Here is a 26,132-nt window from a genome sequence, read left to right as displayed (position 1 = left end):
GCCTGCTCAACCGGACAGATAGACGACCCAGGGCCCCGTCATTGATGCCCACAACCACAACTGCCTGCCACGCACAGACAGCTTGGGAGCGCGCCTCTCTAGTGCAACGGATTACTGTACGAACGAGGATTAGACCCCGTCCCTCCGCTTAGCCAGCCGAACCAAGTACTTTAGTGCCCGAGGTAGCTGCAAGTATTTGCGTGTAGCTTCCAAGCCCCGTACCAGCTCCAGTCCTTGGAGCCCTGGATGGACTCTTGAGCAGCCCCCGTCCCCTCCATTCGTGTGCTGGCCTAATCATTGATGCTGGCCGCCTGCTGCCGCCTGCTGGCAACATTGGAAAATTTCCACCACCTCCAGACCACTAACTGGCTGGGCTCCCCCCCCCCCAAGGATCCCTCCCATGGTGAAAATCGCTCGCCCGACAAATTTCCACGCCCCTTCTCAAGTTGGTGACTCCTCACAAAGGCGACATTTCAATCCGTCAACACGGCCTCAACCACCACCATTTCCATCGTCGCCCGCCTGTTATTTCATCTCTGTAAACCTCGTTTTGGCCTCCAGTGCATCCGTTTGGCCCTCAAACGGATGCCGCCAACACCGATGCTATGACTGAGGTTGGGCACGCCGACTTATCGAGGCTCCTTCAATCAAAGCGCAACGACTGCAAGTGAGTATAGTCTCAATCAAAGGCGCGATTTTTTCTCGTCATTTTGATATAGATTTTATCGGGCTGACTTGTAGCAGTGCAATCGTAACGTCGAGAAAGAGAAAGCTGCGTGAGCTTTTTGCGGTCGCGACCCATGTCGAGACCTTGCCGAACCATGCATTTGCTGGTCCTGACGCGCCAGTTGCAACACCGGCCGAATGGCAATTTTTGCAAGCCAACGACATCTTGCAGTACGTCCATGCCATGCAATATGATGTTTTTTTTATCGTGTCTTGCAACAATGTTGGCGGCTTGGTCCTGTGCATCAATTGAGCGCTTGACCGTCTAACATCGTCTTGTTGCAATGAGTCCGGGCCCGGGCGACAAGTCTTTGTTGGTCTCTAGTATTAATTATTCATCTGTAGAGGAAAGCCGCTGGATGAGCTTCACATTCCGGCAAGGGCAAAGCCATCGATTGACAAGTTGAGACGCTCGCTTGCGTTGCAAATAAGTGCTGCGACAACTCAGCCCGCTTCGAAGCCGACGCCGGTTCCAATTCCAATACCACTGCATAGCATCAAGAGGGAGTTGGTGGTAGCGCCCGCGCGACAACCATCTAATATATCTGCACCGAAGACGGTTGACGTCGTTGCGAATGGCCGGCCAAACTCAACACCAGGTGGCTCGGCACAGGCAACGCCGGGCCTTTCAGCACAGAAATCATCGCACAGCCCGACAACTCCTGCGAAACCGGCTGCGTCTACGTCGACACCTCCGTTAGCTGCTGAGCCAGCTCCGAGTATCAAGACCAAAAAAAGCAGCGTCTCGACAACCAACAATGCGGCACGGCAACAGCGGCCCCATGTCAAGTTTCCTCCAGTCACAAAAGAGTCTACCAGCAGTACAACAAAACACAATGATGCAACTTCAGTGTCGGTCACTCCAACACCTCTTCCGATTAAGCCGGCCGCCGTGGCGTCGCTAAACAGCAGCGCAACGAAGGCGCCCCTAAGCATCAAACTCCCCTCCGAGGCCATATCATCACCCCCGTCGACTACTCGCACTGCGGCTACGCCGGCCGTACACGACGCTTTGACGGATACCAGCCCCGGGAAAAATAGTGTGCGATCTGTTGACCGAACACGGCAACAGGACAAGCCAGATGCCGCTGAAAATGTCCGACACAAGCAGGAGAAGGTATCGGAAGGTCAGGAGCACAGCTCAGGCGCCGAGGATCAGCTTCTTCAAGAATCCATCAGATCGAGCACGACATCTGCGACATCCGCGACATCCCAGACACCCGAAGAGACGACGAAATCTTCCATGGTTGACAATGCTCCAAAGCATGAATCCCCGGCTAGCGAACCGAAGAAACACAGCGCCACTGAGGTTCCTGATAGTCAGGATAGTTCTACTACCAAGACGGACCCCGAAGCCACAGAGACGCCGTCAACGCAAGCCCAAACTCAGAATCTTGTGACTCGCGATTCTAAATCACCGTCCCATGGCGAGTCGCAGCCCTCCACTGCATTTGTTAAAATGGAGCAGACTGCCCAACCCCCCGCGCCGGAGAGAGCTGTGACGCGCGTGTCCTCGGGGGCCATGCGATTAAAGTCCGTGACCGAAATTGTCGGAGGTGGCGCCATACCGCGTCCTTCCCTCACCGTAGATCGGAACATGACCAAGGGACCACACGATCAGCTCACACCCGTCACTTCGACTCCACAATCTCCGGCATCCAGGGTTAGAAATGGGCATAAACGAGATCGATCCAAGGGCCAGGTGTCAACGGTCTTGTTCGGGAAACAACCAAAGCGAGTTGATGAAAAGTCCGTTGTGTCGGGCCACAAGGAGATTTTGCAGCCAACAGACGACTACTACACTTCACTCTTCGTGCAAAACTTCACCGGTGCTTCCAAGTGGATGCAACCGCTGGAACGGATTTTGTTTCAAGCGAATAAAACCATCGCCACTCCCGATGCCAATGTTGTCATCCAAGACCACCAGGCTTGCAAGGTGCTGAGGCGAGTATACCACTTGCAACAGCACGACAAGTGGTCTCTGCGTCAACTCAAGCGCTGCCCTGAGCCGACAAGGCCCCCAACACAATGGGACACGCTACTGAAGGAGATGAAATGGATGCGGACTGATTTTCGGGAAGAACGTAAGTGGAAGATGGCAGTTGCCCGGAACCTTGCCTACGCCTGCGCAGAATGGCACGAAGCATCCTACGATGAGCGGAAGCAGATGCAGGTTCGTGCTGCGATCCCTCCGCAGGCCGAAACGGTAGAAGCGGATGTCTCCATGACGGACGTGGATGGAGAAGGGCTGGACAATCAGTCGACTCCTGAGCTGATGTCGTCTGGCGATGCAGACTCTCCGCAGCCAGTGGAGGAACTCGCCGACGAGTTTGTGGAACCTGTTCCGCCCTCGGCCATTTTCACGCTACAAGAGGACGATGTTGTGTTTGGGTTGCGACGAACAACTGCTTCGGATGCACTACTTGATGAGCTTCCAATGTACGGCTCACCGCTCAAGGTGTTGAGAGCGGACATGACGAACCCCGAGTATGACCCCGACGCCCACTGGCGGCGTCCTGCCTTACCGCTGAGCAAGTATGTAGAAGGTGAAATGAAGCCTGTGACATTCACGCCTCCGCGCAAACGCAGCAGATTCAGTTACGAGAATGAGGAGTCGGACGACGAGCGGGAGGGCGCGTTTGCGGTCGAACAAACCGTGCAGAAGGCTGAGCTGCCGGCAACCACTGACGAGGTTGCCCTGTTCCATCCCGACTCGAAGCACATCAGAGACCGGCTACATGCAGGACACCAGTTCAGGCCACCCTCGGAACACCCAATGCCTGTGCAGAGCTTCTACGAGTCTCGCGGGTCATCGCAGTGGACTTTGCTGGAGGATGACGAGCTGCGGGGCCTCGTTCGCGAGTATTCGTACAATTGGTCACTGATTTCGAACCTGTTGTCGACCAAATCCAGTTTTCAGTCGGGAGCTGAGAGACGCACGCCTTGGGAGTGCTTTGAACGATGGATCAACCTCGAAGGTCTCCCAGCAGACATGCAGAAGACGCAGTATTTCAAGGCATACAACAGCAGGATAGAGGCGGCTCAGCGAGTCGTTTCTCAACAGAACCAAATTGCTGCACAACAGGCCAATGCCGCCGGCAGTGCCATGGCGCCTGTCCGCAGGAGACCGTCGGTGCCGCTGCGAGTTGAGAGGCGGCGTAACCAGAAGCACTTGAGTCTCCTTGACGCAATGAGAAAACTGGCCAAGAAGAGAGAAACGACGATTCAAAAACAGCAACACTCGGCGTCGCAAAACTCAGCCAGCAAGAAGGCCAACGACATCATCTCGCAACGGCAGAAGAAGACGCCTCGAGATTACAGTCTCCTCCGATTCGAACGCGATCAGGCTGTCGCGGAGAAGGTGGCGCAATTCGCGCAGCAGCGACAAGAGGCCCAGCGACGAGCTGCTCTGCAAGCCAGGGCTCAGGGCCAGGCAGCCCAAGCAGCTCAAGCGGCGGCGGCGGCTGGAGGACAGACGCAACAAAACGGAAGTCATGTTGCGGCCGGCAACGTCCCGGCGGGAGGTGTTTCCCGCCCAAGTATCCCGAATCAACTCGCAGCCACGGCTGCCGCCGCCACCCAGCGGCCCCGGATGCCCATGCAAGCTCCGGTCAACGGGGTGGGCGTTGCTGGTGTACAGGCCCAGATGAATGGCGGACTCGCGGTTGCCGGCCAGATGGCGGCCGTCCAGCAGGCCCAGCTGCAAGCCGCGATGCAGGGCCAGCAGAGGATGCCGATGCCGAACCAGCAGCCGGACTCCAACTTGATGCTTCGTGCTCAGCGCATCTCCGAGCAGCAAAGGGTTCAGATCCAGCAAGCTCAGCAGCAGCAGCAGGTCCAGCCTCATCAGCAGCATCAGCAGCTTCAACAACAACTGCAACAGCAACTTCAACAGCAGCAGCAGACCAACGGCGCCGCAGTCGGCACCCCCGGACAGCACGGCTCGCCTCCCCTGCGCAATGGCATCAATGGAATCAACCAACAAAACTACATGACCGCCGGGCAGGCCGTCACGGCCCAGTACGGTGCGGCTGCCAACGCCAACGTCAACGCCAACGCCAACGCCAACGCCAACGGGCATGCGTCGCCGCCAACCAATGGTCTGCATATGCCCGTCCCTGCCAACGGCAGCTCCCCCGGCCAGAGAGTTCACCCTCAACTTCCCGCCAGCATCGCCGCGCAGCTTGCTCAGCTAGAAGCGCAGTTGAGGGCGAAGAACCCCAATCTTCCGCCTGAGCAAGTACGCCAAGTCGCGACAGAACACCTCACGAGAGCCATGATGGCACAGCGCCAATCTGCCATGACTGCTGCTGCCGGGGGAAATGGACAGCCCGGTCTTGCCAACGGCATCGCCGCAACCACCAGCCCTCACCAATATGCCGCTCTCCTTCGACAACAGCAGCAGGCCGCCGCACTTCAGGCAAAGGCGCAGCAGGCGCAGCAGGCGCAGCAGGCACAGCAGGCACAGCAACAGGGGCAGCAGGTCCAGCAGGTCCAGCAGGTCCAGCAGGCGCAACAGGCGCAACAGCGTGCTGGGAGCCAGGCATCTCCCACGCCGGTCCCTGTGCCCAGTCCTGCGCGGTCGCAGTCGCAGTCGCAGCCTCGTCAATCCAGCGGTAGCGCCACTCCCGCGGGGGCCCGATAAAAGGAGTCCTCTTGTACCTCTCGAGGTTGGCTTCTCACGATTCTTTTAAAGATTTGCTCGCTACGTTGGCTTCGGTTTTGGATGGCATGTCGACGAGGGAAATGCTGCTTGGCGTCTGGGTTGCCGTTTGCCTCCCCCCTCATTTACACACGGTTATTTACGGTCATAGTCTCAGCGCGTTTATTTATTTACTTTGCAGAATAGTCAGTCAGTGTTGCCCGAAGCCATCATCGCGACCGGTCACGGAGCACGGGGCGAGGAGCTGGAGCGGGGAGTAGCGAGCGTAGGATCAGCAAACAAACTGCTCGTCACATGTCGACGGCAGGAATTCATTGTATATACCTAATATTTGTCGAAACAGGGCGTGGAAGCTCTCTCGACTTTAAAAACGTTTCTTCCTCTCTGCCCAGACAAGGCTGCGACCGCGGGCAGTCACTGTCCTGGTCCCGGTGCCTGTGATGCCCGTGACGTTTGAAGAACAATGCCGTGAACTAGATGGTCTATATCATGTCGCCATCAATAGATTCAAAAAACGCCACATGCGCCAGGCACAACGTGCCTCGTCCAGGCCTCCCGCCATTCATCCATCCCAACCCACTGACTTCAAACCAGCTGCTCCAGCGCTGTCGTCGTTTTGACTCGTCACACGTCCCGTGTCCGCATCTACATGCTCAAGTATCCCTACATGTCTAGCCCGCTAGCTAATTTTTATTGCCATCACCCTGCAGCAGCAGGTGCGGCTTGATAAAGCCCTCGTCCAATTGCCTGAATAGACCCGCTGGATCTTCCGCACTCCAAAGTTGTCGGATAGCCCCCGTGGCGGTCATGGTTGATGGCTGCGATGCCTCGCCGGTCGGGCTCATAAAGGCACTGTCTGTCCGAGGACGCGACGGTGGGCTGGGTCGGCGGGCAGGACGAGCTGGGGGCGGCAGGTCAGACGTGTCAATGTCCGTGTCAAAGTCGGAGTCTTCGCCACTGCGGCCAAGCAAGTCTGCTCTCTCGAAATCTTCCAGGTTGCGGCCGGAGTTCTTACGATTGAGACTGTTTCCTCGGGTGTTTTGGCCGCTTCCCGAAGGGTGCGGCGACCGGTGGCCAGACACATAACTAGCCGAGCGGCCTTCTTCCAGATTGTGCATAGCTATGTTGCCATTTCGCCTGGGTGTATAACCAATACCGCCGCCTGCACGTTTGGCGTGGAGACCAACACCAATGGCTTCTATGTCAAACTCGTCGTCGCTATCAATCTCCTCCAAAACTCCGGTCCGAATGCCAAGAATCTCGAGCATGCGAGCAGTGGTGCCACCGAAGATGATGACAGTGAGCACCACCACAACCAGCACGGTAGCTCGAAGAGCTAGGGCATTGTCACCAGTAAGAAGTTCGGCCAGCGCCACGCCGACCGCTCCGCGGAGGCCTGCCCAAAAAAGCATTGCCTGGTAGTTGTAAGGCAGCTCTTCAGCGGCTTCAATACCGCGCCGCCTGGCACGATACGAGATGATCCAGTTGATGGCCTTTGACAAGGGGAAAACAGCAACCCATCGAGCGACGCAAACGGCCAGGATAGTGATCATGATCAGGGGCGGCTGGAATGACAGCGCACTGTCCGTGAACAAGGCCAGACCAAGATATATGAAGATGAAATTTTCGGACAATTGCGATATCACTTGGAAGATGTACTTCGTGGTGAGCTGGGTTCGCCGAGACATGTTGAAATAAGCATAATGCTTCAACGTTATACCGCAGAAAAGCAAGGACACGATACCTAACTCGAGATGAGCAAAGCGAGGACGGCGTTTAGTGGGAGAGGGGAATAGTACGCACCAGACAAATGCACACCTTGGGAGAAGAAGTAGGTGGCATAAGCTATCAAGAACACGAGACAGCTTTCAATCTTGGTGTATCGTCTCAGATAGGTAAACTTGAGAAGCAGGGCAGTGCCAATGCCGACCACAATACCGATGAGCAGACTGCTGAAGAAGACCAGCAAGAAAATGCCGGTCGCTTCGAAAAAGCTGAGAATTCCGTAGCTAGATGCTTCGCCTTTATTGTATTTCTGTGCTGTCTCAAAGATGACAATGGCAATGGCGTCGTTAAGAATTGACTCTCCAAAAATAATGGTATACAGCTTGGGATCAACCTTGTAGGTATTGAAGATGGCCAAGATGGTGACTGGATCGGTGGCGGACAAGGTGGCACCAACAGAGATTGCATCAACGAACGTCATCTTCAGGGTTCCTGGGATCAGGGAGTAGAGCCAAAGAATGAATCCAATGACGACGGCGGAAAGAAAGGTTCCGGCAAAGGCAAACGTAAGAATTGTGCCGATGTTGCGGAAGAAGTTGGCTTGGTGCAACTCGTATCCGGAAGAGAGGATAATGGGCGGCAGTAGGAGGTTAAAAAAGATTTGATAGTTGAAATTGATCATGGTTCGTATTGAATCGCCCGAGGTGACAATGAGGATCAAGCCAACCGTCATGCCTAGGGGTGCGGCGCGGCTCAGTCAGTTGGTATTCTCGATACGACAAAGAGGATGATTGCGAATGCTCTTGGCAGAACACAATTACGAACCGGCAAAGATGGAAATGACCGTCTCGTGGATGGCTGTCACCTTCTTTATCTGGAGCATGTAACTCGTGAAAAAAGCAGCAATGAGCAGCAAGATGGCGATGAAGATGGTCCATGCTGCGTACAGTTCCTTGGTCGCGCCGTCGCCCTCTGGAAATTTGGTGGTCAGCAACAGGTTCCGTCCAATAGTGCCATGGGCAACCGAATTGCTGGAGGAGGATCGCATTAGGAGGGGGGTTTGGACGAACCGTCCTCGCCTTCATCTCGCCCTGTCGCGTGGTCAAGTCAGTGTCGTGCTCTCGTCTCGCCGGGGACAGCATGGCATTTCGATGCTCAACGTACGTAGAAGCTTCAAGCCCAGGTCGGCAACCTCTGTGGCCAGCTCCATGGTCGGCTAGGATGCTTTATGCCGGCACGGGGTTGAAGGTGGATGGACCGATTTGAGGGGGGTTGAGATGTCACGGTCGGCGGGAGCGGATTTGGGAAGTTGGAGCTTTCCGGCTCCTGCGAGAGCCTCACGGCGGAGTCAGGGAGAGCATGGGTCGGCGACGCGTGGGTTGGGTTTTCGAGGCTTCGTGAAGGTGAAGGGGTGTCGTGAAAGCAAAAACTTGAGGGGAGCAAATGCGAGTCGGCGTCGAACAAATTAACAAACGTGGACGTCGGAAAGGGTTTGGCGCAGCAGCGGGCTTTGATCTTGATCTTGAGTGGACGACGCATGAGAGGGATGTTCGGCAGCAGCAACCGTCTGTCCTGGGGGCGCCTGCTTTTCTTGGCGTCAAGGCGTCAAGGCGTCAAGGCGTCAGGACCCGTGGTCCCGTGGGCCGTTGCAGGTGCCTGGGAACTTGTATCGGTTACTTTCAACAGAGCATTTGCCGCACATGGGGCTCAGTATGCGGAAAGTTTCTTGTCGTCTCTGCCTGCCACTAGATTTTTTTTTTTCCCCTCTTTTTCTTGTGGCAAGGACAAAGAGAAACTTGAGAGTTTCGGCAGGTACCCGGATACGCGAGGACCCAGGTACATAGGTACCTAGGTACTTAAGTACCTACCAAGGGAGGTACCTCCCCAGGCACTCCTACCTCCTGAAGACTGATGGAAGGGTCCTTGTCGCCGCCCCACACGCACCGTTCTGCAGCCCAGCAGCCCAAAGTCTCAGGCCATCTCTCCAAGTGGTTCCAAGCCGGGCTCGCTACGGAGTACCTCGTCTCAAGTTTCAACCACCCAGCAGACATCGTCATGGAACACCACGGGCAGCATCACCACTAGACCGATACATCATACCACTCGACTTCACCTCTCGTCCTCTCACACCGCACACCGCACACCGCACACCGCACACCCGACCCGTCCGCACACTCTGCGCCGTGCCAACTCCCGCATCATCAGCGTCGGTTCCCTCGTCAGATGCAGCTGATGAATGCCACTGTTTATCGAGCCAGCTGAGCGGGGGTCAAACGACACACAACGGCCCGTCAAGTCCGGAAGCATGTACCACCTCGCCAAGGGCCTGTATCTCTACGCGACCAGCAAAGAAGGTCTGCCCCCCTCGCCAGCCAGACGAAACGAACCAGCGCGGGCGACACTGACACTGACCAAACACTACCGACAGAATACTCCGTCATCCTCCTAGGCCTCGACAATGCCGGCAAGACCACGTTCCACGAACAAGTCAAGTCCATGTACCTACCCACCGGGCCCGAGCCAAAGCTCAAGACCGTCCCGACCGTCGGCCAGAATGTCTCGACAATAACCCTACCCGACATGTACATGAAGCTGTGGGATGTCGGCGGCCAGCTGTCCCTCCGCAGCCTCTGGCAAAGCTACTACGCCAGCTGTCACGCCATCGTCTTCATCATTGACAGTACGGATATCGGCGACGGGTCCCTCGAGGACGACGACAACGGCCGCTTGGAGGAGTGTAGACTTGTGCTCGAAGACGTGCTGCAGCACTCGGAGACAGAAGGCGTGCCGCTGCTTATCCTGGCCAACAAGCAGGACAGGGAAGATTGCGTCGAGACGATTCGCATCAAAGAGGGCCTGGTGAAAAAGGTCATGGAGGGGGACAAGGCGAGCAGCATTCGCGACTCCCGAGTATTGTCGTTGAGTGCGTTGACGGGAGATGGCGTGAGGGAGGCGGTGGATTGGGTGAGGACGAGGGTGCAGTGGAACAAGGACTCGAGGCCGCCCGTCATGAGGTGAGAGAAAGAGAGGGGAAGATATTTGCAACCTAGAATGGAGTTTGTGATTTTTTTGATTTTTTTTGGGTGGTCTCATGAGCTACGAACCGTTTCCAGAGAGTGTGGTTTAGCACGGCGTCTTGGCCTGGATAGATTTAAACGGAGGTCATTGTGCTTCTCTATCTTTTTTTGTCTTGTTCTATTTTACAAGTTGGCAACGATTGCCCAGTTCGTCCACTTTGGTTCGAGATAGAAAAGGGCACCAGCTTATAACTAGGGGGTATCAAGATGACTCGGCGTTTTCCCTCTCCCGCCACGACACGACAATGCGCCATGATGAATCGACCATGTTCAGGCGCATTTCCCTTGTCGGTCCCGAGCTCCGTGCACACCACTCCCGCCGTATCATCTATCATTGTCAGCCTTCAGCTCCGCCATCAGCCCTCCCTTGTCTCTCCTCTTCCCATCCTCGGCCAACCTCCTGTCCACCAGGTCCGTGAACGCCTCGACCCTCTCCAGCGCCAACCGCGCGCACCTCACGAAGATGGGCGCGTCCACGTCCGCACCTCCCAGCTTGGACACCTGGCACACCTCGCCATGCCTGTTCAGACTGAACGTGCAGCTGCTCGCCCTCAGCTGCTCCTCCAGCCACGTCGTGTCCACGAGCACCGCGCCCCCGTCGTCCCCGGACCCGAAGAAACTAAACGTCACGCAAAACGGCGAGTGCAGCCAGCTCAGCGCCACGGGCTCCCGCTCCGCCGGCGTGTACACGGTCACGGCCTCGCCGGCCACGCTCGTCTCTGGTTTCCGGAAATGCCGGAGCGCAGCGACGACAGCGAGGCACGCCACGTCGACGAGGTTTCCGTCGTGCGACAAGACGTGGACGTCGGCGCGGACGGACCAGCACTTTTGCCCGGCGACGAGGCAGAGCGACTCGGTGTCGAGGGCGCCCGAGCGGCGGATCGTCTTTTCGAGCATCCTCGAGAGGAGGACTTCCTGCTCCGTAGGGCGGTTCACCTCGAACGACGGCGCCACCATGGGGCTTAGTTCCGAGGATATCGTGAAGATGCCGTCAAAGGGGCGATCAGCAAAGGGCACCGTCACCTCTGCCGAGACGTTGGCGACGATTCTGGGGGGGTCAGAGTTAGTGGTGACGGCTTTTTTCTCTTTCTTCCCATTTCACAGCGTTTTCCCATTGAGGCTCTTGTAGTGTGGGAAAAGAGGGGGAGGCATGCCTCGTCTTGCCGCATTTGACGTCGGCGACGCCAAACTCGTCGCCAAAAGTGAGCTCGAGCGGCCGGAACTGCTCAAACTTGCGGCTGTCCAGGCGCAGGCCTTCCCCGAGGGCCCTTGTGACGAACGCTTTCTCGCTGAGCGACGGTTCTGCATCTCGTGGCATCGTAGGTGGGAACTGAGCAGCGGGCTGGTGGCAGCAAGCTCAGCTGGTTCTCTTTTGGGAATCTCGTCAGTCTTCCAATGGCTTTGTTCATTTCACGGTTTCACGTACAAGGGTTTAAACATTCTGCCGGGCGGTGGGACTAGTCTAAGGCGAAGTTGGGCTTCAGGTGAATTTGTAAAAAAAAAACTCCGACTGTAATATCACGAGCATTTATGAAACGAATTAGACTGTGCTGAGAGCGAGGAAAGAAAACAATGTACCAATATATGCACTTTCAAGACATGCAATCTAGTTTATTACTCGAGATAGAATAACATGCACCCAGATAACAGTTTGCAGGTGCCACAGATATTGAGCATTCTCAGACAAGCCTTTACCGTGTCCCTATTATGAAAAAAATACTCTGATGAACTAGTGTGGCAACAGTGTGGTGGAGGTTCATGCCTGATACTGACACCAAGCCTTAAGTGTCGTGTTTCATGTGGCCGATCTGGAGCAATGCAATGCTTTTCAAGTCTTGGGACATCTGTTGAAGGGATGCATGCTTGCTTCTACGAAATGCCCGTTGGCCTTCCCAACGCCTCGGTTCTTCCCGCTGATTCGCTCGCTTGTCACATATTGAGACCAGCAACTAGATCATATTCTCGCCTTCTATATGATTTTCGATATTGCTAATCTGTGACTCTATATAGGTATCAACATCTGAGCAAAATGCCTGGCAGCGCTGCAGCATTTTGGCTTTATTCTCAAGTTTATCGAGTGAAGCTTGCTCTTCCGCTGATTCCGCATTTAAGCTGGTATTTGAGCGCTCAGCAACACTTTTGTGGTATTTCCCAAGGTGAGCCAGCATAAAGCACATGTGGTGCATACGACCCCGGAGTCCCTTACCGAATAGCATCCCAGAGGTCAAGTCGGAATCCTGGGTTTTCTGAAAATTAGCCTGCATCTGTTCGATTTACGCCGAAAGAACGGTGCAGAACTGGAGAGCCTTTCTCAAGCTGTCGCTCATAAAACAAGTCTCATCATTCACCACAACTTCCCTAAACCCCTTCGCCAATACTCCTTGCCCATTGGAAGAGTCAGTCAAAGCAACAGTCATGTCTCAATCATCCACCACAACTCCCCAGCTCCCCATAGTCAATACCACTAGCCCATAGGGTCGTCGAGACATCGCGGAGCCCTCTCCAGACTAGGAAGGGTGAATATAGATATGAACTGGGTAGAGTATGAGCCCCACTGGGTCAGCCAGATTCTCCGCGTCGTCGAGCTCGAGCGCTGTGGTGCTTAGGCCGTTCCGACGGTGCTTGCCGAACAATGCTCTACCTCCCACGATCTATGGGCTCACTTGCGACATTATAGAGGCTGTCAAATATTAGTTGTAGCTCTGGTAGCTTTGGCTTTCATAAACCACATACTTGATATCCTCGCGGTGGTCGGGGGGAGCAGCGTCGCCCGAGCATGGCAGGCCTGCAGGTGCTGGCCTCGCGGCCACGCTTCCGTCCCCGTCCTCACCAGCCTTTTGGCTTTCAAAGCCAGCTTTCTGCTTCCGGCGGCCACTTCGAAGGTCGCTCAGGTTTTCGAGATATCCATCTGGCAGCCCAGTCACGTAGCCGCCCGTAAAGACGCCTATTTCCAGATCCTTGATTGGGGTCGCACCCTGAGCTGCTTCAATACACGCTGCCTTCAGTCCGTTCTCGCCGTCGACATCCAGGAAGACAATTTCGTCGGCGCCTAGGTAATCCGCGATTTCTCGCCGCGTCCTATTGTAGGCAATCAGAGCTGCGGACGTCAGCGTCACAACCTTGACTCCAGTCTGCGGGCTTGTACAGTGAACAGAGATACCTACCAGAACGGTCCGCGAGGTCTATTCCATACTGTACATACACTCAGTACTCTCAACAACGTATGCCAAGAAGTGATGGATGACTCACGATGTGCGGATGTGTGCAGGGTGGGGAGCATGAGACAAACACGACGCGAAGCGCGCCCGCTTCCCTGGCCAATTGGACCTGAACTATCAGCGGGAAATCTTGGAAACTAAAAGCAAAGCTGTCGATGCAGACTTACAATCTGTCGCGACGTTGCTGACACGGTCATTAGCCCAGACTCCGAAGAGAGCTTTGAAGATTTACTCACTGCCTCGGACGATGCTGTCGTCGACGATGACCAGGTTCTTGCCTTGGAATTCCGACTCGACGAAAGAGAATTTACGGCGGACACTCTTTAGGCGTGAAGCCTGATCAGGCAGGATAAAGGTGCGGTGGACGTAGCGGTTCTTGACGAGGGCCGTCACGTACGGCTTCCCCAACTTCTGGGCTAAAGCAGCTGCTGCGACGTTGCTCGTCTATCAGCACAAGGTCAGCATCGTCGAACCTAAGTCTACCCCAGAATCGTCATAATTCACCTCCGGAACTGGAATGACTGTGAATGGTCAAGTCAGTGATTAGAAAGATGACATGTTACCCAGGTCTGACTTACTCGCATCAATCTCCTCGACACCCTTTTCTCCAAGCACGCCTTTGATCTTCTCGGCCAACTTCTCTCCCATCTTTTGCCGACTGCGGTATACGGATATGCCATCAATCCAACTCTCTAGTCGGGCAACGTATATGTATTCAAACGTGTCAGGAGTATAGCCTCTCTGCGGAACAACCTGGCGAAAGATGGGAGTGCCGCCTTTTGGACAGAAGACGGCCTGGCCTGGCAATATATCCACAATATCACGAAAGCCAAGTTGCTGTAGTACAACTGACTCTGACGCCATGAAGTAATCATGCACGCCCGCAATGGTAGCTGAGGGTCGTGACCCAATGCAAAGGGGGCGGATGCCATCAGCGTCCCTATATTTGGATCTTTGTCAGATATTGGCACTATAATGGGAGACCCGCATGTGACTTGCCTGAAGGCCAGAATGCCGAAGCCCGCGATCATCCCCGTGCACGCAAAAGCCCCGTGACATCTGGAGTACACATCGCCCAATGCGTTGAAGATGTCGTCGACTTTGGCGCGAGTCCTTCCGAGCTTGTGAAGGCCGTGTGCGAAAACATTAAGCCTTTGACAGATGAGATACTGCGCGATGATGCCGACTGAGCCGGAAGCAAGATGCAATGACGTACAGAAGCTCCGAGTCGGAATCGGAGTTGATATGCCGATGAGCTTCCTCGTCGAGGTATTTGCGGAGCTCCTCGGTATTGAGGACGTTCCCATTCACGGTCAGCGAGATTCCGAATGGGGCATTGACGTATAATGGCTGGGCTTCCGACCTAGAGTCCAGGGTCAGATAATCAGAGACAAGAAACACTTTCCATCACCATTCCGTATACGTACGCAGACGCGGTACCCATGGTCGGATAGCGGACATGACCAATCCCTAGAGAAGGGTTAACTTTCCGCTCAGACGCCGAGATAGCTTTCACGCACCCATATAGCCCGGAAGCTGTTGCAGCCGTCTGCCGTTTGAGAAGACTTCGCTGGCCAGCCCCAGTCCCTTGCACTGGAAGACTCTGCTGCCCTGGCAAACTGCAATTCCCGCAGCATCTTGTCCTCGCTGATGACACCATCAGCATTTGCCCCCAGTGACGGCTGTCGCTCGATCGATTTTTCTTGACGGCGTATGGACTTACATGCTGGAGAGAATAAAGAGACTCATGCAGATCAACCGCGGCGCTGGTAGCGTCGGGGTCGCCAAGCTGACGAAGCAGTCAGCGTGTCTCTTGCTGCCCGAGCGAGGAAGAAGGCGTACCAATATGGCCGCGACACCGCACATTGCGTCGCTCGATGACTCTGTATGTCCTTCCTCACACTCAGATGTCCGGCAGCTATCATGCAAATAAAATAATGCTTTGGATGCTGAAAAATTGACACAATTGTCGAATCAGGGAAATTTTTTTTGTGGTACAAGAGACCCACTACTTGGATAAAATTACCACAATCAGCAGTCGCGATTGGCTCCTAGGGAAGTGATTCAGCAGGCTACTCCAAGTACTATTGTTTTGCTGGGATAAGAGTACGGAGTACGGAGTAGGCCTACGAGTAAAGCAGAGCGTACGTACTACTATCACACTTGCGGTAGATACATCCAAGTGCTTAGGTACTTGGAGATGACAAGAAAGCATACTGGAGGGCACAATAGCGCCATTTGCAGAGAGACGGCTGTAGGGGGGGTTAGGTTCAGATAGGAGCCCTGGAAGGTACAGTATATCTGTGTCTATACTCTGATTTTGTGAATCGCAGCCTGGCCTACTTACTTAAGTAAGCAAGGAGCCCTAGAAGGTACAGTATATCTGTGAATCACAGCCTGGCCTTACTTACTTGAGTAAGCAAGGTTGGGCCAACACCCCTTACCGTCTCCCACCACTAAAAGCAGCGCCATTTTTCAACCCAGCCTCCTCCCTCGGCCTCGGTCACCATCGCCTACCTTTGCAGTTGGCATTTACAATCTCCATTTCAACCCCCGGCAGTCTTCTTCCCACGCATGCAACATCAACATGGCAGCTGCAAGTCGACACCCATGCGTCGACATCCAATTTGGAGGGTCTCGTGGGGTTGCCCAAGGGTGATGCAGCGTCAACGTCGACGCCATGTTTCACGACTCAAAAAGCATCCTTGGCACCAACTACTCCATACTACTAGCCTTTTTCTGGTCGGATCCGCTTTGGCTGCACCCAGCTTCACGGACGGAAGACGGAACACGCATGGATGGTATGGACACATGGGGCGAACCAATCTTTTGATCAAGGGAATGTGCACAAAATCGGTGACGGATCCGGCCCCGGCTGCGACACCGTCCGAACCACCCCACGGTCTGGAATGGCCAAGATCGCCAGTAACCACCACATCACATCGCTCGCTATATTCGACCTGTGACTTCCATGGTCGCCCATGTTGGCCGTTGGTGCACGCGCCATGAGCTCTCGGCTTCCGTGGCCTGTGGCCTGTCAGGAGGCTCATTCGTTCCCGCCTCATCCTGGACCAACTTGGGTTGCCCGCTTGACCTAACTTGAGTAGGTCATTTACCAGCATGACCTGTCTTGAGGCAGCTACGTTAGTATGTATGACGGTGAAGAAGTGTGAATACCCTTTTGTATACGGAGTACCGTGCCTGTTTTGTTGGGTTTCACCGGGACTTGCCATCCGGGAAAGCTTTCACATTCCTCGCCATTGCCGATTTGAACATGCGCATGCTGCGCTGGTAGCAGGAAGTCGCTGTCACTATTTAAGGCCTGGCTTGTCCGAAGCATCTCCATCAGCAATTTCTCTCCTTCCATTTCATGGCTGTCCTTCTCTCCAAGCCGTCTCCGTGCTGAGCATTGTGTTGGCACCAAGGAGATCTTGGCTACTTACAATGCGTTCATGCACGTTTGTGCTTGCGGCTGCGGCCACTGCTGTCTCGGCCGCACCCAGATATGTCATGTATTTCGACCAGTATGTTCCAAGTCGGAAGACGGTCTTCTCTTCTCTCCAAGAGGCTTTGCTAACTCATCGCTTCACCCTCAGATGGCACAAAGCAACGCTACCCCCGAGGGACGTGACTGCAGGCGTAAACTACGTCATAACCGCCTTTGCGCCCTCGTCTACCTTCACCTTTGGTAGCTATTACGAACCTTTTATGCCTCTCAGTCAGGTGCGGGATCTGTTTGATAGGGGTACAAAGGTGTGTATGGCCATCGGCGGATGGGGTGATACTTCTGGTTTCAGTGCCGGCGCTGCCACCCCGGACACGCGCAAGACGTACGCCAAGAACGTTGCTGCTGCTCTGAGCAACCTCGGTTACGACTGTGTCGGTAGGTAAAACGACTGCTCTCGCTTGTCGTTGCTTCTGGATAAAGGTTTGCTTACCTTGTGACAGACGTTGACTGGGAGTATCCCGCCGGCAATGGTCAGGACTACAAACAAATCCCCAACGATCAGAAAGTCTCGGAAATAGAGACATACCCGCTCTTGCTGGAGGAGATCAAGGCTGCCATTGGAGACAAGGAGTTGTCCATTGCCGTCCCTGGGAAGGAGGGTGACATGATTGCTTTCACGGCCAAGCAGGTTCCCAGGATTGACAAGGCTGTTGATTTTATCAATGTCAGTGTAACCACTTCGGTGGCAGACAAACAATCATTGGGCCAATGAGTTAACACGTGGCTGCTAGGTCATGACGTACGACATTATGAACCGCCGAGACAACGCTACCAACCACCACACATCTGTTGTGGATTCCGCCCATACTATTGACACGTACATTCAGCGAGGCATGACTCCGAGCAAGATGAATCTTGGCTTCGCCTTCTACGCCAAGTATTTCACCACAAAGGATGGTGCCGAATGCGCCAACCCCACTGGCTGTCCTACAGCAGTTCTCGAAGCCGCCGATGGATCTGACACCGGACTTTCGGGAGCCGTGACGTTTGAAGTTGAAAACTACAACAATGCTGCTTTTGTCAAGGCCTTGACGAATGGCCAGACTGACACGGCCAAGGGAGGCCAGTGGTACTGGGATTCTTCTGCTAAGCAGTACTGGACCTGGGATACCCCCGATCTTGTTTCGCGAAAATTCAAGGAGATTGTAGCTACCAAGAAGTTGGGCGGTGTCTTTGCTTGGAGTCTGGCTCAAGATAGCCACGATTGGAGCCATTTCAAGGCCATGCAAGCCGGTGTCAAGGCACTGTAAATTCTGCTGCTGTTGAAGTAAAGTGATGAGCAGTATTCCTACACTGTACAAAGGGCCTACTAAGATTGTAAATACACAAAATTACATCATGATCGATGCACAGTCAGTGTAGGACTGGACCATACGGACCAAGGCTAACGAAACCACCAACACAGATGTCGCAGTTGTTGAACGTGGATATCAAGTTGGTCATTCTCTACGTGGGTGCTTAAGGCGCAGATTAGTCTTTTTTCGAGTTTTAAAATATACATTTTAATAATGTGCGTCTTCATTAGTCCGTAGACACGGTGTTGCAGAAGTGATGTCGTTTTTCGCAGGTGGATACAAAAGCCTGCCCGGTGATTGGCCTACAGCGAGCGAAGCCATTGGTCAGAGCAGAGCCGCCAGAGCCAGATGCAGACGCAATCTTTCTTGGAGACGCAACTTCACCTCATCACAAGCAGCCTCCCTCCCCGTCGCCGCCATGACTACTGCCCATAGACCAACCTTTGATCCGGTAAGAAGACGCCTTGGATCCAGGACACCAGACCATCAGCTAATTTCTCATCCTCCCAGGCGCGCGGCAAAGAGGCCCTCCGCGGCCCGGCCTACCACCAGCGCCTCCAACCCGCCCACACGCAACTCAAGTTTCGGCAGGCCGGTCAGGGTGGCGATGCCGACGACGAGCCCTCGCGCGATCTCGCGGCCGAGCTGCTTGCCGCTGAAGCAGCCCACTTTTCCAAGAAGAAGGGCGCGCGCGTCCCCGCCGACGAAGACGACGACCACGACCAGGACAAGGAGAGCGCGTCTGCCGGCGCGGCAAAGAGACCGCTGCCGCTGGCTGGCGACGGAGAAGAGGACCCCGAGGCGAAGCGGCGGCGGATACTGGAGGAAACGAGGGACATTGATGCCGATGACAGCAGCGACGACGGGGACGGGGACGGGGACAGCGACGACGACAGTGAGGATGACGAGGACGCAGAGCTGCAGAGGGAACTGGAGCGGGTGAGGCGGGAGAGGGAGGAAAAGAAGAGGCGCGAGGTGAGCGATTCCTCTGGAGTCTCGGTGCTGCTGCTGCCGTCGCTGCAGTCGTGGTGACTTGGGCCGGGTGACCTGCTGATCTAACTCTTGCCAGGAAGCGGAACGGGCAAAAGAGGAAGAGGAAGCGCGGGAGAGGAGCATCGCCCTGGGGAATCCGCTTCTCAACAAGCAGGACTACACGATGAAGAGGCGGTGGGACGACGACGTCGTGTTCAAGAACCAGGCGCGTGGGACGGAGGAGAGGAACAAGAGGAAGGAATTCGTCAATGTGAGTGCAGCAGTGTCTCGTCGTGATGTGCGCTGGATGGTGGGTGCAGCCGGCTAATGTTTCTACGTGTAGGACATGCTGCGGTCTGATTTCCACAGACGCTTCATGAGCAAATACGTCCGGTAGACGGTGTACGATGTGCCTAGCGCCTAGGTGTAGCTGTAGTCTGGAGACGTGAAAAATTGCCAGCTAGTCCCGGCGCTCCTCCGCGAGGAGCCTCGTCTCCATGTGCTCAAACGAAGCCAGCACGTCCCCGTACGTCTGGTACGTGGCGGGTTTGAATCCCGCGTCCACCTTTTCAACGGCGCCCCCCTCGTCCCACCGCCTGCCGATGACGTGGTCGAACGTCTGGCCGGGTCTGCGCTCCAGGGCCCAGAGCGCCTTGTACGCCCCTCCGAGCGCGCACGCACTGCCGCCCACGTCGAGTTTGTAGACGCCGTCTGCGCCGCCGAGCACGTCGCCGATGACCCTGGCAATGGCGGGGTTGGGCGACGCTCCGCCGACGAGGTAGATGCGGCGCGGCTGGGCGGGAAGCCGGTCTCGCGGGCTGTGGACGAGCTTCCGGGACCGGAGCCGCATGGAGAGCGCCTGTGATTCCACAATGACTCGGGCGTCGACCTCTCTGGGCCACTCCTCCCGGCTCTCTCGCAGGTCCCCGCCGCCGGGGGCGCACGTGAAGCGCCACGTTCCCGCGCGGACGTTGGGGACCGTCTCCCGCAGATAAAAGTAGAGGCCCAGTTTGGCCCGGCCCCCCTCGCCGGCCATGTCCAGCGGCGGTGTGTCCAGCACGGCCCTGTTGAAGGCCTCCCAGCCGGTCCGTCCGCCCGCGGGCGCGGGCAGCGCGTCGCGGACCTTTTCGCGCGCCAGCCCGCCGTTTTTGTAGCACAGCATGAACATGTAGTGGCCCTCGGCGGTGGGGTGGTTGAAGAAGTGGTACGAGCCGTCGGGCTCGTACCTGGGCGTGTTCATCAGGAAGGTCGTCGACGTGCCCAGCGAGACGACGGCGTCGAGCGGCCGCAGCGGCAGCGCCAGCATGGTGGCGGGATTGTCGCCGGTGAAGGGCACGATGCGGCAGTCGGCGCGGAAGCCGAACCTGTCCACAAAGTACGGCGAGATGCAGCCGAGCGTCGCCCCGCCGTCTGCCTGCGGCTCGCCCAGCTTCTCGCGCAGGTCGTCGGCGCCGTCCTTGCCCGCCGCCAGGGCGAGCAGCTCGGGGCTGTACCGCTGGCTTCGCACGTCCCACAGGTTCATGCCGCACACGTCGCTCCTGTCGAGGGGCGCGATGGATCCCAGGAGGACGGAGGCGAGCCACGACGACACCAGGGATATGCGCGATGTCGCGGCGTAGACTTCCGGGCGTACGCGCCGCAGCCTCATGATCTGGGGGCCTGTGAACCTCTAGGGTGTGCTTCGTCAGGCTTTTTCTTTCCTTCCTTCATCGGAGCGAGCGCAGGTTCGGGGGGGGGTGGATGAGGCTTTACGTGATGGGCGCCGCTGCCCGTGACCGCGGCCAACTTCTCCCTGCCGCCCAGCTCGGCGTCAAACGCGTCGCACTCGCTCTGCGTGCTCTGGTCTTGCCAGTTCGGCGACCACTCGTATGCTAGTGCGCCCGAGAGCTGGTCCACCAGCTGCCTGCTTGGTTCCAGCCGCCGCAGGATATCCTGTGCCTGGTGGTTCCAGTATACGCTGCCGTGCTGCTGCCCCGAGCCGCTGACGCCTCTGATCCGCGACATCGGCACGGGCGTCCTCTCCTTCGACAGGCGATGGAGCACGAGGTCGAGCGATTCCATCCACATGGCGACCGGGGCGTACACCTCGCCCGTGGAGGGACGCACATGGACGCCCTTGTGGGTGCCATGTTTGGGGAAGTCGGCGTCGAAGTCGACCTTGGCCTGCGCAACTGTGTGCAGGGCCGAATCGACGACGATTGCTGGTGTCGGGTGCCAGTCTTAGCTAGATGATGCCGGGACAAAAGTCGTGGCAGACGTCTGGACTCTGGAGCCCGGACTCTGGGGGTGAGCGAGACCTACCCTTGAGTTGTTGGGTGGACAGGTCCAAGCCCAGGTAGAGAGAGGCCTCTGGTCATCCATGATGATGATGCGGTGTCTGCGGGGACAGAGATCGGTCGCCGGGAACGTCCTCGTTTGACGGTTTGAGATGATGAATCACATCAAAACTATTCCGATCCATCGCAAGGACGGGGACTGACACCCGGCAGTCGAGAACTGGGGATTTTGCGGGTCTGTGACTTCAGCCAGAACGTTGAAGCCGCTTGGGTGTTTGTTGGGGAGGCTGCGCGTCAGCCACGCCCTCCGACGCCGGGAGCGGAGTTGATGGAAGCAAAGGCTGGTGCTGACTAGCTCGTGGCCGTTGTGGCCAGCATCTCGGAGCCTCCACGAATAAATACCGATGTGGTAACGCCCGAGGCCGAGCAGCAACGCAGCCGGTAGTCGAGCTCGAGTGTTTAGACTCGGTTGACTGGGACGGGTCAGAGCCGACCAGGAGGAGAGCCGCGCGAGGAGGTGGGCAGACTTTTCACTCGACTTGTCCACGGCGCCATGGCTGTACGATAATGCACAGACTGGCGGTGTAGTTCCGTGTGTCGACTCAGAAGCTCTCTCAACGTGTGCTGCCGGTCTGGGAATACAGCTTTGTGATGGTCTATTGGAGGCTGGCACATGTTTGACAATAGACTATTCCAATCAATCATATACTACGTGGTGCTCGGGTCGTCTCGATCAGCGTCTCGCTCTACGGTATACCCTGGTCATCCTGTACACAGGTGGTGTACAAGTCTAGTGGTGTCTATGCTTGCCATCCTTATCATCGGCAGCGCCATTCTCGGCCTTTTCCTCCTCCTCGGCCTCCTCCTCCTGCTCCAGCTCCGGCCTCTGTAAGGCTTCTGGCCCTGGAATGAACTCGTCAAACTTCTCGTCGACAGCCTTGTCCCGGGAGACGAACCGCACACGAAGCCGCTTTACGCCGCGGACTTTGCCGCCGACCTGCATGCGCACTGCATCCTCCAAGTCTTTGACGTCGTCCACCGTCCATGCGCCGGGTACGGCCAATTCCATGTCGACCAGGTAATTCTGTCCCGACTTGGTGCCACTAACGTCACGGAGCTCCGCTTCATGACCTTCGCTTACGTTGGACAAGGCCCGGCGTGCTTGTTTTCGGACAGAGTTCTTGACGTCGGCGTCGAGGCTGCGGTCTGCCAGCTCGTACAAGGCCTCCTTTGTGTTGTCGTACCCGGCCTTGACCACCATGATGGAGATGAGCAGCCCGCCTACCGGGTCCAGCCAGGCGGCGTTCTCAACCACGTTGGCGCCGAGGATGGCGGCCAGAGTGACGATACCAGTGAGGCTGTCGACACGGTGGTGGACGGCATTGGAGGCAAGGACAGACGACTTGCGTTCCCGCGCAACTTTCATTGCTGCATGTTACGTCAGCGACTTGCACGCGCGCCAGTGGTTCACGCACGGGTGGAAGCGACCTACTCGCCTGATAGAGCCATTCTTTGACCAGGATGGTGCCCGCTGCCAACCACACGGCATGGATGTTTGGGATCCCTAGATCAGAGGGGCTGTGGGAGTGGCTGTGGCCGTGGCCAAGGTGCTCGAAGATGTGGTGCGCGCCCTCAGGGTTGAAATGGCCGTACAGGCTGATTGCGCTCTCCCACCCCATGTAGAAGCCGCCGACGAGCAGCATGCCCGACACACCCAGAGACCCGAGGCTTTCCACCTTGCCAAATCCCACGGGGAATCGATCAGTCGGGGGCTTCAAGCTCCAGGAAACAGTGGCCAGGGTGAGAATGTCAGAGGCGAGGTCAGCAATGCTGTGCCACGCATCTGCCGTCATTGACTTGGAATTGAACGCCCAGCCACCGACGAACTTGGCAATTGCCATGCCCAAGTTGGATACAAGGCCAATTCGGGTGATGCGTACGCCGGGGTCGTTTCTGTTGGCGGACGTCAGGTATGTGCTGTCGTGGTGGTGGTGGTGATGTCCGTGGCCGTGACCATGGTCGCCATGATCTCGCGTCTGCTTCAATGCCGAGCCCATGACTGAGGGCAGCGTGCGGATATGCCCGCGGATGGGCGAGGGGTGAAGGAGGACGCAGCGGACGCGTGCAACGGCAGACGCTGGATCGACCGTCGAGGACGAGCACGCAGGCCGGTGGAGAGGATTTGACGTGGTGTAAACGGCGGCGGTGGACGGGCAGGGGGGAGCGGAAACGCGCGACGTCGACGTGGGGATCGAGGCGACAGCCGGGGACAGGGGAGAAAGAGTCTGGACGATGCGGCGAGCCTGAGCCTGTGCCCGTGAAAACGTACGAGGGTGCAGCAGTCGCGTGTGACTCTGAGGCTGCGTCATCTGCAAATGAGCCGGACGCCGAGGTTGAGGTTGAAGTTGAGGTCGAGGTCGAGGTTGAGGTTGAGGTGTCCCCTGCGAAGACGGGAAGCTGTTGGCGTGACCGTGGGCTGGACGGGAAGTTCCTTTGCGGGCGCCGGTGCTGGTGGTGGTGCCTGTGCTAGCATTATTAGCGGTGCCAGCAGTGCTGATGCCCGTGATGCTAGTGGCCACGGCCGCTGGAGTCGCGGCCGACCCGGGCTCAGCATTGCCGTGCAAATAGTGCATGTGCAGCGCCGACCTCGCGGGCCTCGTCGCTGACCACTCTGAGCGCACTCGTGCTCGTGCACGTGCTCGCGCCTGTGCTTGTGCATGAGTGCACACGGCCAGGCCGGTGGAGCGCCCGGCCTGGCGAGACATGGACTGCTCGACGGCTGGAGCGGGAGGCGAGCGTCTGGCTGGCTGACTGGCTGGCTGGCTGGCTGGCTGTTGGTGGTGATTGCCGCATGCAGCCTGTCATGTTGCAAAGGAGAAGAAAAGTCTGGTTGTGGTTGGGCTGAGGTGAGATGGTGGGTGAGGCCGTCAAGTCGTGACGGGCGAAGTGGCCGGGCGGATCGGGTCGGGAATAGACGAACCTGGATGGGGCCATTGATCAATTATTAATGCCCGGCTGGCCTTCCTTGCGGGGGACCTTCAGCGACCGGAGCTCGATTCAGCAGCCCTGAGCGGACCAGCCTCGGTCGCCGCCGTGCAGCACGGACGGGCTCGTGTTGCTCGCGCCACGTGCCGCATTCGGGGGAGCCGTTCTCCGTACGGAGTATCAAACATGACAGACATCTTTGACGAGATATTCGTCGCCGCACATGACGTAATGGTTCCTGCCGCGCCACCTCTGCGGCCTCGCGACGAATTGCGTCATCCAATCCGGATCTGGTCCGAGGTGCTGCCGAGCCCCGAGCTTCAGGCTCCGGGTTTGCAACCTTCATGCTCCTCGGAATCACTCATCAATCGTCGACGCAACCAAGTCTTCACGTCGAGACAGATAGATACCCGTCCCGTCGGTGCCATCACATGCCGTGGCCACAACCGCCACTGGCACCTCCGGCAGTTCTCATGCGGAAACCTCTGATGCGTATTCCCTACACAGACATTCTAGCACCGCCCACCATCGTCCCGGCCTCCGCTTCGACCTTCCAAGGTGCGCTCGCTGCTCTGGTCAGCTTCTTCCAGGCGCCGCCTCGACCCGGCCTTCCCGACTCGACCGTCCTTCTCACGGGAGCTGGCCTTTCGGTTGCTTCTGGTCTTGCAGACTACCGCGGTGTCAAGGGCACCTACAGGGTGAACAAGACGTATCGCCCCATCTATCACTACGAATTCGTCAGCAGTCATGAGGCACGCAAGAGGTACTGGGCACGGAGCTTTCTTGGCTGGTCAACCCTGCACAAGGCGACGCCCAACGCGGGTCACTATGCAATCCGAGATCTCGGCGGCTTGGGATTGATTCGAAGTGTTATTACACAGAATGTGGACTCGTTCCATCCCAACGCCCACCCGCAAACACCATCCATTGAGCTACACGGCTACCTGAGATCTACTGTCTGCACGAGCTGCATGACTGAATTTTCTCGAGACGAGTTTCAGCGGCAGCTGGCTCGTCTGAACCCGCGGTGGGCCGCCCTCCTACGCGAGGCTATGGCTTCTGGTGCCTTGGATACCGAGTCAACGGAGGAGCGGAGATTCAAGGGCCTAAAGACCAACCCCGATGGCGATGTCGACCTCCCAGAAGCACCATATACAACCTTTAGATATCCACCCTGTCCGAAATGTCTAGCTGATCCCCCAGACGATGCCAGTGGCCATAAGCACGTGGTCCAAGTTGATTCGGACGGGGCCTGGGCGGCACCAAGTACTGCTGGTATCCTCAAGCCAGCGGTTGTCATGTTCGGGGAGAGCATTGCCAGCCGCGTGAAAGTGGCTTCGGAGGATGCCATCGACGGTGCTGGCAGACTACTGGTTCTAGGGACGTCTCTCGCAACATATTCTGCCTGGCGGCTGGCTAAGCGAGCCAAAGATCGAGGAATGCCCATAGCCATTGTAAACATGGGCGGCGTAAGAGGAGAGGACCACTTCTTCGCGGATCTGGATCCACGACAAGAGGGTGAAGAGGGAGTCAGAGTTGAACTCTCGACGGACCAGCTGCTTCCGGGCCTGGTTTCTCGACTGCGACAGACTGGAGTGGCAGCCTGCCGCCGCCCGTCCGCGGCAGTATCCCTGGAGAACTCGACCGTCTTCAAGGACATGCTGTCTTGATAAATGTCACATTGTGT

At 56.8% G+C, this 26,132-nt stretch overlaps 10 protein-coding genes across 10 annotated transcripts; 5 read left to right on the top strand and 5 right to left on the bottom strand.

Annotated features, from left to right (window-relative positions):
- Positions 1–605: 605 nt before the first annotated feature.
- MAM_01486 (MYB and HSA domain protein) lies at positions 606–5,371 on the top strand (the record flags this gene model as incomplete). The annotated part of the gene is made up of 3 exons (XM_040820285.1): positions 606–667; positions 745–897; positions 1,072–5,371. 3 exons carry the CDS (start codon positions 606–608, stop codon positions 5,369–5,371), a joined length of 4,515 nt encoding a protein of 1,504 aa, XP_040681773.1.
- A 701-nt stretch (positions 5,372–6,072) lies between these two features.
- On the bottom strand, positions 6,073–8,324 carry MAM_01485 (sodium/hydrogen exchanger 3; the record flags this gene model as incomplete). The annotated part of the gene is made up of 5 exons (XM_040820284.1): positions 6,073–7,133; positions 7,193–7,849; positions 7,940–8,086; positions 8,185–8,205; positions 8,279–8,324. The coding sequence occupies 5 exons, from the start codon at positions 8,322–8,324 to the stop codon at positions 6,073–6,075; spliced, it is 1,932 nt and encodes a 643-aa protein (XP_040681772.1).
- A 1,095-nt stretch (positions 8,325–9,419) lies between these two features.
- MAM_01484 (ADP-ribosylation factor family protein) lies at positions 9,420–10,132 on the top strand (the record flags this gene model as incomplete). Its single annotated transcript, XM_040820283.1, has 2 exons — positions 9,420–9,468; positions 9,543–10,132. 2 exons carry the CDS (start codon positions 9,420–9,422, stop codon positions 10,130–10,132), a joined length of 639 nt encoding a protein of 212 aa, XP_040681771.1.
- A 383-nt stretch (positions 10,133–10,515) lies between these two features.
- Positions 10,516–11,509, bottom strand: MAM_01483 (3' exoribonuclease; the record flags this gene model as incomplete). Its single annotated transcript, XM_040820282.1, has 2 exons — positions 10,516–11,239; positions 11,382–11,509. The coding sequence occupies 2 exons, from the start codon at positions 11,507–11,509 to the stop codon at positions 10,516–10,518; spliced, it is 852 nt and encodes a 283-aa protein (XP_040681770.1).
- Positions 11,510–12,828: 1,319 nt separating this feature from the next.
- MAM_01482 (amidophosphoribosyltransferase) lies at positions 12,829–15,275 on the bottom strand (the record flags this gene model as incomplete). Its single annotated transcript, XM_040820281.1, has 13 exons — positions 12,829–12,871; positions 12,925–13,288; positions 13,356–13,383; positions 13,441–13,518; positions 13,577–13,593; positions 13,646–13,853; positions 13,914–13,930; positions 13,988–14,349; positions 14,626–14,772; positions 14,837–14,879; positions 14,930–15,056; positions 15,133–15,198; positions 15,252–15,275. 13 exons carry the CDS (start codon positions 15,273–15,275, stop codon positions 12,829–12,831), a joined length of 1,524 nt encoding a protein of 507 aa, XP_040681769.1.
- Positions 15,276–16,853: 1,578 nt separating this feature from the next.
- On the top strand, positions 16,854–18,167 carry MAM_01481 (chitinase 18-11; the record flags this gene model as incomplete). Its single annotated transcript, XM_040820280.1, has 3 exons — positions 16,854–17,292; positions 17,358–17,581; positions 17,649–18,167. 3 exons carry the CDS (start codon positions 16,854–16,856, stop codon positions 18,165–18,167), a joined length of 1,182 nt encoding a protein of 393 aa, XP_040681768.1.
- A 463-nt stretch (positions 18,168–18,630) lies between these two features.
- MAM_01480 (Cwf15/Cwc15 cell cycle control protein) lies at positions 18,631–19,581 on the top strand (the record flags this gene model as incomplete). The annotated part of the gene is made up of 4 exons (XM_040820279.1): positions 18,631–18,663; positions 18,723–19,187; positions 19,282–19,455; positions 19,528–19,581. 4 exons carry the CDS (start codon positions 18,631–18,633, stop codon positions 19,579–19,581), a joined length of 726 nt encoding a protein of 241 aa, XP_040681767.1.
- A 63-nt stretch (positions 19,582–19,644) lies between these two features.
- On the bottom strand, positions 19,645–21,545 carry MAM_01479 (Carbohydrate kinase, FGGY; the record flags this gene model as incomplete). Its single annotated transcript, XM_040820278.1, has 3 exons — positions 19,645–20,853; positions 20,937–21,347; positions 21,486–21,545. 3 exons carry the CDS (start codon positions 21,543–21,545, stop codon positions 19,645–19,647), a joined length of 1,680 nt encoding a protein of 559 aa, XP_040681766.1.
- Positions 21,546–22,250: 705 nt separating this feature from the next.
- On the bottom strand, positions 22,251–24,225 carry MAM_01478 (Cation efflux protein; the record flags this gene model as incomplete). The annotated part of the gene is made up of 2 exons (XM_040820277.1): positions 22,251–22,888; positions 22,953–24,225. The coding sequence occupies 2 exons, from the start codon at positions 24,223–24,225 to the stop codon at positions 22,251–22,253; spliced, it is 1,911 nt and encodes a 636-aa protein (XP_040681765.1).
- Positions 24,226–24,876: 651 nt separating this feature from the next.
- On the top strand, positions 24,877–26,115 carry MAM_01477 (silencing information regulator; the record flags this gene model as incomplete). Its single annotated transcript, XM_040820276.1, has 1 exon — positions 24,877–26,115. The coding sequence occupies one exon, from the start codon at positions 24,877–24,879 to the stop codon at positions 26,113–26,115; it is 1,239 nt and encodes a 412-aa protein (XP_040681764.1).
- Positions 26,116–26,132: the final 17 nt, after the last annotated feature.

Source organism: Metarhizium album (assembly GCF_000804445.1).
Source record: "Metarhizium album ARSEF 1941 chromosome Unknown scaffold_2, whole genome shotgun sequence".
NCBI lineage: Eukaryota > Fungi > Ascomycota > Sordariomycetes > Hypocreales > Clavicipitaceae > Metarhizium > Metarhizium album.
Note: the sequence above shows the minus strand (reverse complement) of the source record. Positions and strands in the feature narration are given on the sequence as shown.